The 16,297-nt window shown below is 44.7% G+C and overlaps 1 protein-coding gene and 1 long non-coding RNA gene across 7 annotated transcripts in view; one reads left to right on the top strand and one right to left on the bottom strand.

The window, feature by feature from the left end:
* The window catches only part of LOC121141907, a 36,993-nt gene extending 35,721 nt beyond the window's left edge, over positions 1-1,272 (top strand). The window contains exon 5 of the long non-coding RNA XR_005878855.1: positions 1,094-1,272. This is a non-coding gene — a long non-coding RNA (uncharacterized LOC121141907). The remainder of the gene's footprint in view (positions 1-1,093) is intronic.
* Positions 1-16,297, bottom strand: part of LOC101836288 (amyloid beta precursor protein) — a 213,964-nt gene that overhangs the window by 95,886 nt on the left and 101,781 nt on the right. For all 6 annotated transcript variants that reach the window (XM_040750547.1, XM_040750548.1, XM_040750549.1 and 3 more), the window contains exon 6: positions 1,128-1,333. In XM_040750547.1, coding sequence (XP_040606481.1) covers positions 1,128-1,333 — 206 coding nt within the window. The remainder of the gene's footprint in view (positions 1-1,127; positions 1,334-16,297) is intronic.

Raw genomic sequence — 16,297 nt, 5'->3', positions numbered from 1 at the left:
TTAGGCTAGACCATGGTGATACTAAATAATTGAGTACATTTCTTAAAGTCACTGAGTTATATATTGAAAATTAGTTCCTCTTATGATATAGAAATCATACCTCAATACCATTCTTAAAAATGCAGCATGGGAAAGGAGTAACTAACAATAATTAACAATGAATTGGATCGTGTCCCGTAGTAAACTCTAATGAGTTGTAATCATACTTTTTAACCAAAAGGGAAAGGAAATCTTACATTGTTATAGCATTTGTGGATGAAAGTTAATATCATTTGCATTACACTAAAATTAAGTCAACCCATATTCATTAAAATCTAGCTCTAGAGGCAGCTTTTGCTGTGGGGGAAAGAAGCTCAGTGCATATCTATTAAACATCGCAACGCCAAAACACATTAGTTGGCATAACATTTGGCTGTTTAATATAAAATGGATATTTGCTTTCATTTTCCTGCTGATGAAAAGCCTTTGTAGTGATTTGGTTTACAGCATTCTTAGGAGGAACATTAGCAGTAGAAGAGTCTAGGCATCAGAACTACAACTACTTCTTAAAGATGGTGACGTCATATTTTCCAATTAAACAACTCATGCAATCACCCATGTTGAATTTCACAGCAGGAAATAAAGTGACTCTTGATTTTAAAAACTTGACTTAGTAAAATCTTGTGGAAAGTTAGTAAAAATCTAATGAAGACTACACAAAGAGAATTTATTGAAACTGTCTACAAGCCCAGCGCAGTACATGACCCAAACTCTAGTCTTTCCAGTCAAGGAGATCTCCTCCAATCACAGAGGCGGGGCAACGCCGAGCAGTCAACACCTACCACCAGGGCAGGACCCATAGCACTGGCCAGTTTCCATGCCTTTGGTCTGGGTGGGGTCTCATCAAACGGCTTAGGGCTCCTTAAACAACACACACAAGGCACAGGAGAAACTGTGCAAACGGGATTTGTACTAGTTTAAACCGATAGCTCAACCGATTGCTACACCAAACCAACACCAATGGAAAACCAAGCCCAGGCAGGGGGAGGGGGAAGAAAAGGGCGTAGTGTTGACTGAAATCAGTTTTCTCCCGCTTTGCTTTCTTTTACCCCAGGACATTTAAAAGTGACAATCCAATAGTGAATTACCTCGGACTACCTCCTCCACGGACTCGGTGGTGGTGGTGGTGGTGGTGGCGATGCTGGTGGTCCTCTCTGTCGCCTCTTCGTAGGGCTCCTCGGCCTCCTCCTCCACCTCATCCCCGTCCTCCACATCCTCATCGTCATCAGCTTCTTCCTCCTCAACGTCAGCCACCTCCTCCTCCTCCTCCGCTACTTCTACTACCTTGTCTTCACTGGAGGAGCAAATAAAAACAGCAGTGCGGGACTCAGCGGAAGGAAGTTTAGGAAAGTAAAATCAAGGAACTTGGGTCACTTGTGAGGGAGCATGGGATTGACACACACACACACACACACACACACACACACACACACACACACACACGGTTGAAAGCAGATTAAGTGGGAACTCTAGCTGAGGTCTAACAAAATGTTTCACAGGAGGACATAGCTCTTCTTGGTTTAATAGTTGCAAAAAGAGGACGACCATGACCCCAACTAAACCACATATGGAAAAGGTAAAATCAGGTCACTCGTTGAGAGATGATACGGCTGTAAGTGATGATAGGCAGCAACCAGCAAGGTAGAATTGCTAGAGGACATGTCTAGGACACCACTTAAATGGCTACTGAGGAATCCTTGTGGAAAGCACCTGGCTACCAGTGCAAGCGTCTGGCTGGCCGAGAACATCTGTAGGAGGATAAAGGGAGGGAGATGCCTATGCTGTATTGCCTGGTGGGAAAGTTGAGAGATGGACTGGATCGGATCACAAAACCCACACAAGGTGGGTATCTGAGACTGAAACTCTCCGCCACAGTTCTGTCAAATGACAAGCAGTCCACAAATGGGCGGAGGAGCGGCCACACCCGTGTAAATGCCCCCAGCAACCGAGTGCAGGGGAATTATCACCCTGAAGCCCATCCTGGCCAGCAAGAAGAAGCCTGTAGATGGGGAAAGCGATGGGAATCTGGAAGGTTATGTTAGCTGCCACATGATGATGTGTAATGACAGTGTTGGGGTTGGGGAGAGGCAGGGCGAGGGTGCATCCGGTGTCAGAGACTGTATCAGGTGGCATTTGAACTGGAGGTTGGGATGGTCCCAGCCATGATTTAGGATGCCTCTAGAAAGCCGAAAGTTCGGTCAGTGTCTGGCAGTAGAGCCGTTAAGATATTCTGCTGGAAATGAAAGCAGAAAGAAGTATAAAGATGAATATAGACAGCCCCGAGGGAGTGCTGTGATTTCCTCCACACTCCACGGTTTCTCTGTACAGGTTGGATGATGAATGATGCATATGGGGCCCTTGGGTACACGCACAGGATGCAGAACTCACATTTTTTTTTATATATCTGGCTTCTCCAGGGGACAATTTCCCAACTCTGGGTGGAATACGATGAAAGGACAATATATTCTGAAACACTTGGGCCAAACATAAAGAGGAAATAATTAAGCAGAATAATTTAGCCAAGTGTTAATGCAGGACATGTTGACAGGCAGAAGGCTACGGCAGATTATCAAATTTTCATTAAGTCCTTGAAGAAATAGATGAGAAAGGGGAGATAAGACACTGGCTTGGGTAATCAGATGGAATAAGCCTCCTTAGATATGAGTGCGGTGAGATCATTGATATCTTGATTGCCTGAAGAAACATTTCTGTGCACACATCTACTACTCGAAGCCATATTTCAAAAGTAAACCTAAAGCTGGCCCAGATTTTATTTGGAGTGCATTCTGTCATTCAGTCTCAAGGCTGTTCTCCTAGTGAACCAAGCAGGGGTGCTTGGCTCCTTCCTGTACATCTGTTTATTGTTTCTGGACCTTCTTTGTGCAACCAACTCGGTCACAACTCTCTCTGCTTCTCCAATGTCAGTGTTAGTTCAAGAGTAAAGGCAGCGGGAAAAGCTAACTCAGGCCAGGAGTCTCTTAAAACCATGAAATATCCATGATTTTGCCCCATGACTGGTGTAACAGTGTTCAAGTGTATGGTCCAGGATTTGGTTCATCCTGGGCTATCAGGTTGGGTGAAGAAAACACATCCCTGGATTCCCCAAGGTGCCTTTCCACCTTCCATCATTACTTAAATGCGGCTTTTAAGGCTCCAAACAGAAGCCTTGACTGTGGGCAGAGCGGTATAAAGTGATCTGCATTCTGGTGTGCATCTAGCTGGGAAAAAGAAGGAATTACAAGTCTGTCGTCCCTCAGTGCATCTGTCTGTGTAATTTACTGTCATAATAACAAAGAACTGAGATGCATAATAGTTCAACTGGCTGAGAAATTAAATTACTTGCCCTAGGAGAACTCAGGTCCAGTTCTTATTACCATAGCTTTGATTTCTGGAATTAAATTTAGATGTCCATGAATTCAATTATCTATTTGGACACTATTTAAAGCAGAGGCACACAATTGTGTCCTAATGATGCTGCATCTTCTCCAAGAATCCTGACCATGCCATTCTTGAAACTTCTAATTGTAGCTTTTAGACTATCAGGAAGCATTCAAAGGCGGCAAAAATGCTTTCGCACCACCAGCTGAAGGGCCAGGCGGTTTGTTCTGTGTAAGAAAGGCGAGATCCTTTAGCAAAGCATAACGAAAGAAAACAAAAGGAGGGAGAAGCTTGTGAAAACGTGAGGCTGGGTGATTTCTTTATGAACCAGGCGTGACACACTCACGGAGAGACAATTGGTGACTAAGGCGGTAGAGTAGCCACAGCAAGTTCCCAGCTGTAAAGGGCGACAAATGCCTTACACACAGCAAACATTTTAAACACTAATAATGAGAAACACTTTTACTGAAGGAAACTGAAACACCTGACCATCCTCGGAGCATCTCAACGCAGCAATAAGGTCAAAAGGACATGGCAACAAGGAAATACATCAGTGGCGACACGAAGTTCTCAGCCAGCCTTCAAGGCTACTCTGGTGGAGGACAAACACTATCACAAAGGCGAACCCGCATTTGTGACGAAGCTGAACTTGAAAATGATTGTGTGTGATGGTGCTGCGACTCATAGCATGATTCGCATGCCAGCCTCCATTCCTTCTTATGAAAGTCATGCAAAGCATTTTACCAAAGGCATTCTTGGAGGTGGTCACATGACATTCCGTATGTGGCAAAAGGATAGAGACAGTAAAAAGATCAGCGGCTTCGGGTGGAGGCTCAGGGAGGAGCGAGGGCTGTTTTCTCTGTAAAGCTGTTCTGCATAACAGAATAATGGGAGCCACACATCATGGTGAGCACGCGCTTTTCCGGTGGGCACACTGCTGGGGGTTTGGAGACCGGATGGAAGGTAACTGACTTTCGTGGTCTCCTGCCCAGTTCTGCTGTGAACCCGGCACTGCTCTAAAGTATCCTATGAAAGAATGAAAGACTTCTACAAGTTTTATGTATTGTTTCCCAGTCTCTGTCAAAACTGATTTTTTTCTTCCTATCATAGAAGCTGGGGAGAAGAAATGGCAGAGAGATACTCTTGTTCTCCATGGTTATGAGAATGTGAACTATTGTCAGGCCATCATGGCAACAGCGGTGGAAATAACCAAAAGCCAGTTCCCAAAATGCTGTGACAGATCACAGGGCCAGAAAAGCATGGCTGAAAAGACGGGCTCAGACCTGTGAGGGCTGGCAAGGTGCGTGTGTGTTCGTGTGCACGTGAGTGTGTGTGTGTGCGTGCGTGCATGTGTGTGTGTGTGTGTGTGTGTGTGTGTGTGTGTGTGTGTGTATCTGCGCCCAAGGGTCTCTGGGATTTTCCCAGAATGAAAGTCAGGAGTAAAGAGAAAATAAAGCAACAAGCAAACAAAATGCAACAATAACAAAAGAAAGCAACCCAAGATGAACATGCCTTCTCTTCTTCTTTGGGTTGGTAGCTTCCTAACCGGGTAAGTCAATTATTCCAAAGGAAAGCAGTATCTGAGATTATTACTGTTATTTTCAGAGACTATGAAGAAATATGAAAGAAAGGAAGCTTGCTTTCTATGGTCCCCAAGAAATATGCAAAGCAGGACAGGCAAAGGAACACAAAGCTAGGTACACTACCACTCCAAAAGGTTATTAGATGCTAAACACAAATATCATACGGAGCCCAGTTATTTGCTTGTTTGTTTATATTGTTTGAGAGGAGGTTTCAGTCTGTAGCCTAAGCTGTCCTTGATCTCATCAGGATACTTCTGCTTCAGACTCCCAAGTGCTGCGATTGCTGACACGAACCAGTTTATATAAACAAGGAAAATTGGTAAATGTCCAGGCAGATAAGCTCAGGAGTTGTCTAATTCAGTGAGAAGAAAGCTGGAGTATCAGGAGAGGATGGCTGGTAAGGGTGGGTGTTCCGATTTGGAGGTCAGCTACCTGGCCATGCTCAGATTTTTAAATTCAGCAAGCTGTAGAGTTGTGTTATGTGTTCTTCATTTATGCACACCCCTGTTCAGGTGTCTCAAAGGCTTTAAGTGGATTCTTCTAAAGTAACAGTCACTTTTCTTACTGTAAATACTTGTGGCCTGGTCTGGGGAAGGAACTCTGAGTAGCAAAACTGCAATCTTCAGAGCCTCCAGATTTGCAAACATATACTCTATTCCAAGCACCTGGCACAACAAATATACTTAAAGGAAAAAGGAGTGAAAACAGGGGTATGGTTTCCACATCTTTCCAGTCTAAAGCTCCTTTTGTCATGGCCTCACCTAGCTAGGATGAATGAGGCAAATAAATTATCCTCCACATTGATTACTTCATTAATTCAGATCTGAGTATAGAAAAAGTCTTCTTTTGATGCCATAGAATTAGAATGTGTTTCCTATTTAACTCTCCAATACTGTGGTTTCACTTTGAGTTACCTGATCGGTATAGTCTAAAAACTGCTTAATGGAAAACTCCAGAAAAAGAAACCATAAACTTTAAGTAATTCTTATCACACTACTGCTATAATCCCATTTTATGACTGTTAATTATGTCTTTCTGCACATGAGTACACACTCCACTTTAATCACAGGTTATGTAAGGAGATCAATAAACACAGCATATACAGAACTTATTATTATGTGAGGTCTGTATGATGACAGAGCCCTTTGGATTGTATCTCCCGTAGATATGAGGAACTAGTGTAGCCAGCTGCCTTGGTGACACATGTTAGCTAGCAGGAAGTATCAGTTTTTCATTTAGAAGTTTTCTAAAAATCTGATGAACACTCTTCTCAGGAGAAAGGCATAAAATAAAAACTCCTGTAGCAGATACTCTGTAAGGTACCCAAGGCCATTCTTAACTCCTTCCTCCCCTCTTTTGACAAGAGAGGCAAAAACCAAATAACTCGTTAGCTCACATCCCTGCATCCCTTGCGACTTGAAGGCCTTGTGACTGACACACTTCCCAACAACCAGAAGCCAGGCAGGGCACATGCTTGTTCTTCACGTTTCTTTGCCTTTTTACTTCTCACTTTCCGTTTTCACTCAGAAAGGCAAAATCCACTGCATCTATGTGCTGATGGCATTAGCTTTATCACGGTGCACTATCAGGTAAGCACAGCTCAGTGTCAAGACTCCAAACTATTCACCACTACACGAGTTCCAAAGATTTTGGGGATTTGCAGCTAAAGTATTCCTTGCTGAGGAAGGTCCACAAACCCAGCTGGAGACCCAGCTCAAGGACTTCCACTTTAAGAAGATGACAAATAACAAGATTGAGACACCAAAGCTGCATGACTCAGGCAATTAAGAGTGAGCCGCCGGCCCCAACCTTGGTTTGAAATTGAACTGAGTTGTCATTGCACATTCAGTGTTGCCTATTCTGGATGAGAGAGTCTATACTAATTGCTGAATGAGTAACAGGGGACCAGCATAATACAAGCCGCAGAAATTCCAAGGAGAAAGTGACTTGTACAAGTCAGAGGCCTCCGAACAGTAAAGGATGAGGCAGGGATCTGTATGTAATCAGGAATAATATGCCATTAAGTATGATCCCAACAACCAGGTCTAACAGAGAAGACAGAAACCAGGGCTTTTCCCCTTAGTGGATAAACACTGAAGTAAAAGGGATACACACAGGTGCAATATAAGCTAATGAATAAATAGGCAATGCAACCATTCGCCCAACCATTGAGCCACTCCATCATAGTCTCTCTCTTTGTCTTTCCATCTCCTGACTTGCTCTGGGTCACCCCATGAACACTGTATTTGAAACGATGTCCCGGTCTCCAAAATACACATCGTATTTGCTTGTTGGCGTTTTAGCCCCTTTGCACCCAGATGTTTTTTTACTCATTTGATCTTATTATACATCCCCCGTGAGAACGTCTTCCAAGAAAGCCGGACTCTGCGTGGTCCTGCTCGCTTACGTACTACTGCACCGGAGTAGTCTTTACTCCCTGGCGAAGGCAAAAACACGGCTAGCGCATGGCGAAGAGATGACTGAATACCAAGTTCGGCACTAAAAAGATGGGGGGCAGACGGTGGGAATGGTTAGTGCAGGGAGCAAAAGCGAGGTCCAGTGGGTCGGGGAAAGAAACAAAGAGCGAGAGGAAGAACAAGGGAGAGCTCGTCAGGGCAGAGACGAGCATGGCTGTATACAAGAGGGATTCACTTGGGTTTCCTTCTGAATGGTGTCTCCGGCTGCTGGGTGGAGTAAGCTATAGGGAGACAAGAATGAACGTTGAAAGACTGGACATTCCACAGCATGCTAGGGGTAGTTATGTTTCTCAAAAGTTAGGGAAGCTCATGGGCTGATAGCCAAAGGGACTGACGATGGCGTCAGGGTCTGTAAGCATGTCAAATCACTTTTGTGGTGATGATTATGAATAGCAAGGACACCCAAAAGAATGAGATCTGACTGGATCAGAGGTGTCTGGTGACCATCAGATACCAAGTTCACAGACTTGTCCAAGTTCCTTAAACCCTGGCTCATTTTCCCATAATGGAGCCTGTCTCATGGGAAGGGGTGGGTAGACTGTGTCCCAAAGAGGGTACCGCTTAAACTGGGAGCACTTGTGAAGAACTGTGTCTTTTCTCTGCTATCTTGGTATCCACAGTAAGGTGGCTGTCTGCAGTGCAGAAACAATTCAACTAACGTATCTAGAGGATGACAAGGCAAACCCACGGGATGGGCAGTTCACAGAAAAATAGCCTCGTATTCTACAGCAAGCTTGTGTCACAATGTTTAAAATGCTGAGAGCTACGAGGTGAATCAACTTTGGTGGGGCCGGAGGGATGTCTCAGCAGTGAAGGGCATTGCTACTCTTCAAGAGGACCAGATTTAATTCCTAGCAGCCACATCATTGCAGTTACAACCATGTTGTAACTCCAGTTCCAACACCCTCTTCTGATCTCAGGCGCCACCTGGCATGCATGAGCGTACAGACGTACATGCAGGGAAAATAACCACAGCTATAAAATAATAAACTATTTTAGAAAAAAAGTGATGTTAGGTAGGATGTGTTAGGGAAAAATAAACCATGAAAGATGGCTTGAGGAATTAGACAAATCTGTGAACTTGGTATCTGATGGCAGTGGAAATGTTCTATTCATTTTGTGCGTGAGATGGTGTCGGTGGGTTCTGTAGAGATGGACTGACATATTTATTATGCTCTTGACTGAACTTTTCTTTAAAATATTTCAGTATCACAAGAAGCACGGTAGAATGATAGTTTGGCAAGGCTTCTAAATCTGGATGATAATTACAGTAAAAGGCTAAAGTGCTTTTTTTTCCAAGACTATCTTGGAAGCAATACTAGTCATATATTAAAAAATGCATTGTCTAGACAGCTTTATGAGCCATGGAAGATTAAAGAAAAGCACTTGCGGTGATAAAAAGTCCTAGAATCATTTTTAATTCTTGATATGAGAAAACAAATTCTAGTTCATCAGAGGCTAGACCAGAAATTCTGAATTAACAAATTCCTGAAGACCCAGGTATTGGTAAGGACAGATGATTTTGTAGACAGACAGACAGACAGACAGACAGACAGACACACACACACACAGAGACAGAGAGAGAGAGAGAGAGAGAGAGAGCACAAGGAATTCATGATCTCTACCCACTGGGTCAACAGGGTTCATACTAGGTTTCAGGGTATGCTCCATTCTCTGTGGAGACCACAACAAACAAACAAGAGAATTTCTCTGCCCTCCTGGCACATACATCTTATAGACAGAGAAAGACTAAGGGGCCAAAGAAAAGATGGCATACCATCGCATCACAAGATGTTGAGTACAAACAGGAAACTGAAATCAGGAAAGCTACCTTGGACACACGGGGGTAAGTACTGGGGGTGGACATTTAGAGTTCTCAAAGTAGTTCCATGGTCTGAGTGTAGAGTGTTCCCCACACACTCGTGTATTTGAACACTTGGTTCCCAGAAGATGGTGGCACAGTTTCAGGAAGCTGTGAAGCCTTTAGGAAGTGGTTCCTTCAGGGGAAACTTGGTCCCAGCCATGAGAAAAGCATTGAATACAGGCAACTGGAGAAGACATTATGAAACAGACATTTCAGAAAATGTGTCCAGTCTCCTCTACCACCGTCTACACACGAGAACGAATATAAAACTGCAGGCAATCTTTGAGCTAAATGGTTACCTAGCTTCCCAGGGTTAGTGAGATTGCTTTCTCTTGGGGTGGGGGCGGATCTTGGGAAGGACAAAGGGACGCTGCCCTCTTCTGTGAAAACCACACTGGTTTTATATGGGAAGTGGTCATAGGAACCTGCGTTCCTTCCTTTTTACAGTAAAGTGCAAACACCATGTGATATGTCACACCTACGCTCACAAGTGAGCCTCTCAGAGGGAAGAGACATGTCTTCTTGCTCATCCTCAGCAAAGTAAGGGGAAAGAAACAGAAGGGAAGGAAGCCACAGCAGAGCTCTGCAGGGTTTCCTGCACACACAATCCACCGCTTTTTGGTTTCCAGGGTTAGAAGTGAGTAAAGGAGTATTTTAAATCGCATATATACGAAAAGTAAAATAAATGAGCTCATTACTATTGTAACACCAAGTCTTGGCTGGCCAGAACACCGAGGAAAGTGTGTTCTAGATAGGAAAGGGGCTTTTCCATTCTAATTGTTCTTTCTTTCCCAGCAAGCCCAGACTCTTGCCTTAGCAAGCATCTTCTCGAGAAGTGTGTGAAACACTGTCAGAACACTGGACACCGGCATTCCGCAGGCAAGGCAGAAAACGTAGAGGGTCAGGGACTCAGAGGGTCAAGGGCGATGTGCTCACACTGTGGCCACGTATTGTGGTCAAATTCCTGACACCAGCTGCTTTCATGCATTGTTCTTTCACAAAGGAATACCACACTAAGTACACAGTAACTGCCCTGATTAGACATGGTTTCAGTTACTCTTGGTCAGCCACGGCCTTAAAAGATTTAATGAAAAGTTCCTGAGAGAAACCATTCATACATTTTGAATAGCTTTTATTGTTGCAACTTGATACAATGGTTCTATATTCTTATCAGCTCTTGTTTTCCCTTACTGTGTAATGTGTACATCAAACATTGTTGTTGATCTATATGCACAGACTTGCACATTATGGATCTGAGTGCACCTATTGGTTCTTAGTCTGTTCATCTTTGCAATTAAGTGATGACACTAATTACTTTCAGGGATGTGCTAACCGTTTAATGTAAGCAGAAACTGAACAGGGAGAGTCAAGTTCTGTACCTACTTACTACCATGAGGCCATAGCTTGATTTATAAAGGACACAATTACTTTTTCTTTTAATGCTATTAGATTTTGGTACAAATACAGTTATCATTTGTTTTTGACATATTTAATATTTGCCTTGAGGTTTATTGGTACAGAGAGAAAATCTAATAAAGCATTAAGAGGCACTATACTTAGCAGGTTCACAACAGCTGACCACAAAGTCAGAGTCCCACAGAGATGGACAAATAATGCCATAAATGATGTAGTAACTGTGTGTCTGTGTGTGGGAGTGTGTGAGGTGTGGGTGTGTCTCTGTGTGAGAGTGTGTGTAAGGAGTGAGTGTGTGTCTATTTGTGTGTGAGGCGTGAGTGTGTCTGTGGTGAGTATGTGTGAGGCATGAGTGTGTGTTTGTGTGTGAGGGTGTTTGAGGTGAGTGTGTCTGTGTGTGTGAGGCGTGTGTCTGTGTGTGAGAGTGTGTGTCTGTGTGTGGGAGTGTGTGAGGTGTGGGTGTGTCTCTGTGTGAGAGTGTGTGTAGGGAGTGAGTGTGTGTCTCTTTGTGTGTGAGGCGTGAGTGTGCCTGTGTGTGAGTGTGTGAGGCATGAGTGTGTGCTTGTGTGTGTGAGACATGAGTGTGTGTTTGTGTGTGAGGGTGTGTGAGGTGTGAGTGTGTCTGTGTGTGAGATGTGAGTGAGTCTGTTTGTGTGTGAGAGTGTGTGTGAGGTGTGAGTGTGTCTGTGTGTGAGGCGTGAGTGTGTCTGTTTGTGAGAGTGTGTCTGTGTGTGAGTGTGTGTAAGGCGTGAGTGTGTCTGTTTGTGTGTGAGGCGTGAGTGTGTCTGTGTGTGAGAGTGTGTGAGACGTGAGTGTGTCTGTGTGTGAGAGTGTGTCTGAGGCGTGAGTGTCTGTGTGTGAGAGTGTCTGTGTGTGAGAGTGTGTCTGAGGCGTGTGTGTGTCTGTGTGTGAGAGTGCGTGTGTGAGGTATGAGTGTATGCGCGCACGTATGTGTGTGTGTGTGAGCACATGTGTACACGCATGAGATTGGACAAAGTCTAGGAGAGGAAGACAGAAGGACAGTCTACAGCGAGGGAGTGGGAGGCCTCAGGGAGGAACACGCACAGCGGCAAAGGCGCAGAGAGACAGGGCCTGCAGAAACTGCCAACACGCAGCGTGCTGGCAGCAGGAGTGGGCAGTGGCAGAGAGCAGGAGGCAGCCGTGCTATCAGAGACTTTGTTTTAGGGTCTGACGACTCTGGCACTCTGGACCCTAATCCACAGGGGTGCAGCGCCTGCCTAACAAAAGAGCTTCTAACCAAAGCACGGAAGACCGGTGGTTCCTCCAGGCACTCCAGCTGACAGAAGCACAGAGGCAGGGCAGGCGCTGGAGACGCAGGCGCTGTGGAGAGAAAGCTCTGGGGAAGCATGGCCAAGGAGGCTGAGAGAAGTGAGGGGCTCCAGAAAACGACAGAAGTGGCGGCCATCTGGATGGAGGGGGTTAGATGAGTCTGATGCTTCAAGATGGAGACTTGGGGTAGAGGCTGTTACTAATGGCAACAGCAGGAAGGACGGTGGCAAGGAGCAGAAGTTAATGGATTCGGCTTGGATCACGATGGATTTGAGATGCTTAGAGACGTTGTTGGAAAGAATCCAACAGACAGATAGGAATGAAAGGCCAGAAGTTTGGACCACAAACAGTCTGTGAGAAATCACCTTCCTATGACCCTTACATAAACCAGAAAGAAAGAAAGAAAGAAAGAAAGAAAGAAAGAAAGAAAGAAAGAAAGAAAGAAAGAAAGAAAGGAAGGAAGGAAGGAAGGAAGGAAGGAAGGAAAGAAAGAAGGAAAGAAGGAAGGAAAGAAGGAAGGAAAGAAGGAAGGAAAGAAGGAAGGAAGAGGCCCAAAGTGCTACAATTCCCGAAAGGCCACAGATAATGGCCCAGATGGCCATTCACTTTGTGTATTGTTAACATGGCGCACTTACATCATCACCCAGAGTAGAAACATAAACCAGCCTTCTGAAGTCCAAGCCTACAGCTTTTCCTTCCTTCCCTGACCACCCCACAAGTGTATTTCAATACGGGTACCAATTCGGAGACCTGTGAGACAAATTTCAAGATGTTATCTAGATTTTATTCAAGACTTTAATTGGGAGCAATGTTTTAAACAGTACGGTGTATGAGATGTCCTAAGGTCTCCAGAGGGTATCAGGGACTGTAGGCAGTGCTGAAGTCCATGTGTATTGTGAGATGCTACCCCCTTTACATATATGCCTATCATAAAGTTTACATTTATAGAACAGACATAATAAGAAATTAATAATACCTACAATAAAACAATTAGAACAGAGCCTTATAATAAAAGTTATATGAATATGGCCCTTTTATGTCAGTATGTTATTGTACAGTATTTTTTGTGATGGTGTGAGACGATATTTTATGACTTTTCTTGACTAAAACAAAAAAAGCTGTCAGCACCAGGTCTCAGCACCAGGTCTCTCCTTCACAACCGTTATTAAGCAATATATTTTAAAATACACACACACAAAAGCGTTAAATTACCAGAACTCTCGATCTGGTAACTGCGATGGCCACAAACCCAGGTAACCTACACAGTGTGGACTGCGTCCTGAGCAGAAAGAAGTTGGCATGCTACTCGAAGCATCATGCAACTGAAGGTTTATGAAGCGTAATCTTAGAAATTTCCAGCTAATAATTTTAGACCACGGAAGCCAAAACCATGGATGACGGAAGCAGTAAGAATGCTGGTGGATGCCAAGTGCTAGAACTTGGTCCAGATGTGAGCCCCCAAAGGGACAAGGAGAGCAGGCGCCCCCTTCTCGGAGTGCATATGCCACGGGAGGAGAAGGAGACAAGGAGAGCAGGCGCCCCCTTCTCGGACTGCATATGCCACGGGAGGAGAAGGAGACAAGGAGAGCAGGCGCCCCCTTCTCGGAGTGCATATGCCACGGGAGGAGAAGGAGACAAGGAGAGCAGGCGCCCCCTTCTCGGAGTGCATATGCCACGGGAGGAGAAGGAGACAAGGAGAGCAGGTGCCCCCTTCTCGGAGTGCATATGCCACGGGAGGAGAAGGAGACAAGGAGCGGAGCAAATGCTAAACATGAGGTCACTCTCGGGACACAGAAGACAGGGTGCCAAGACTGAAATAGTCAAGAATGGCGTCTTCTAAAAGGGATGATCAGTTTCATTTCTGTGAGGGAAAAAAAAGGAGCTGACATCCAAGACAGAAAGGAACTGCCCATGCTCCTGGGTCAGGGGAAGGCTGTTATAGGTGGGAAATACGTCTGCTCCGGGATGCTAAGCTGGCCTGTACAATACTGAGTCAGTAGAGTGTGGAGAAGTCTGGGGTGGTAACTGGGTAGTGGGCCTGGGCAGTGTTAAAACATGTAAAAAGGTAGACCAGAGTGCTGGGGAATTAGCACAGTCAGTAAAGTGGCCGCCTTACACACATGAGAATTCGAGTTTCATCCCCAAAATATCCTCTTATATGTGCATGCATGTATGTATGCATGTATGTATGCATGTATGTATGTATGCATGCATGTATGTATGCTGAGAATGGTGGTCCAGACCTGTAATCCCAGAGTAAGAAGGGGCTGGCTTAAGAGGATCTCTGGGGCTCACTGACTGGTCAGCCTAGCTTATTGGAGAGCTCCAAGTCAGTGGGAGCCTGTCTCAAAAAACAAGGTAGACAGCACTCGAGGAACGACAGCCAAGATTATTCTCCTGCCTCCACAGGCATTTGTAAGCATATTCATTCACCTGCATACATACAACAGGCACACATGCATGCACACACACACACACACACACACACACACACACAATAATTGCATGAAGCTCTATAACTGGTACCCATCGCCATCCCTTTCATCACTCCACGCAAGGCTTCACTCGTTAGTATGTTGGAGGCTACCAGTGCATCTTGAGAGGTCTATGCCAGGCTCACGTGTACGCACGCTCCACACTGTGGCTGTTCCATAGAGTATATAAGCTTCAGGTTTGTGTGGTGGGAACGTATAGGAGAAAGTTAATGGCGGCGGACGTTATAGAGGTACCATGGCTTTGTTTGTTTGTTTTTAAGGTACTATGATTGTACTGGAAAGAATGCACAGAGTAGGTGAACGCAAACCTGGCAGAATTTGTGGAAGGGAACAGTGTGGAGTCCACCAAAGGTGCCTCCAGGAAGTGTTTTTAAAGACAGAAAGGATTTCATAGAACCTGAGTAGTAGGGAGTAGGGCGGCCAAGAGCACCCTGGAGTTCACTGATGTGTGAAACTATCAGTTAGTGGGGCTGCAGAGGCGCGTCTTGAACGATTGGACTTAACTGACATCCAAAGTCGAGACAACGCGAGAGAAAGGGAAAGGAAAATCTGCAATAACCTAAAAGGGATGACCAGGGAACAGAGATTCAACGGACAGTTTAAAGCAAGCAAACAGTGGTGATCAGACAAACCAGTAAGCAGAGAGACCCAAAAGCCTTGAGTAAAGAGTGCACAAAATAGTGCAGGCTGGGAGTGATAAGGACAGGAAAGTCACGTATGCGAAGGGGCCATAGAAGAAACAAGGGGTTCCAATTGCCTTTTAATCTTCGGGTGGTCCCTGACGAGACTCCGCCAGGAGTGTTTGAATTCCTGAGCCCACACACAGCTTGGCCCTGTCTGTGCAGGTGCTAATTCCTAATAGAAAAATAAAGAGGGTCTGGGGAAAAGCCTGTCACTCATACGGACGGCAGAGCAAAAACATTCAACTGAAGACCACAGATGTCACAAATGTGTGTCTGAAATACTTACACAGTCAATTTGCCGTGCGCATGCTTAGAAAAGATGCCGTCACGTAGAAGGGAGTTAGAAGGCTAGCCTGTTACACACACTTGGAGTCCCGGGCTGCTAAGGACGTTTCAGCACCTGCATGGGCTTTGGTGACTGACGCTGGAGTCTCCCAGGGGACAGGTGCCTAGGAAAACTGTGTCACTGGACTTAGAGTCTGAGTACTTAGGATCATGAGATGCTGCTGTCCCAGAATTCCTTTTCGAGACACTTTCATAAAGCCCAAGTACTTCATTACTACTTCGGCTATTTGTACAACTGCTTGACCCCACTTTTCCAATAACAGTAGCTATAAAATTCTGCCGGAGGCAGCTTAACGTATCAAAGGTTGTACAACGGGAAGCAAATGCAGAGCATATTCCAGGGGGTGGAAGATTAAAAGCTTAATCTTCTCTTACTTAAAATTCCTTTGTATTTCTGAAATGGAAGATTTTGAATATGGCAATTGAAAATTTCAACAACCATTAGATCTCTGTTTAAAATATCCAAGAGAACTAATGTCAGCTACACACTACTTTTAGTAGACAATCACCAGTCACAGGGAATCTATACTCTAGCATCTTTTGCCTATTTAAAATAATTCTTGCATATTTAAAATATAAATAGGCATATACAAAAAAGAATATCGTTACCCATTTACTCCCACCAGCTACTTTAAGATGGACTCAGCCTCATCTAATACAAAAGACCTAGGATGCCCTTATTGATTACTATCAATTATAATAGTTACAAGGCCTTAAAAGATTCACCTGG

This window comes from Mesocricetus auratus, unplaced genomic scaffold (genome assembly GCF_017639785.1).
Source record: "Mesocricetus auratus isolate SY011 unplaced genomic scaffold, BCM_Maur_2.0 Super-Scaffold_100008, whole genome shotgun sequence".
In the NCBI taxonomy this organism is placed as follows: Eukaryota; Metazoa; Chordata; class Mammalia; order Rodentia; family Cricetidae; genus Mesocricetus; species Mesocricetus auratus.
The sequence above is the reverse complement of the archived record's forward strand: the minus strand, read 5'-3'. Positions and strand labels throughout refer to the sequence as shown.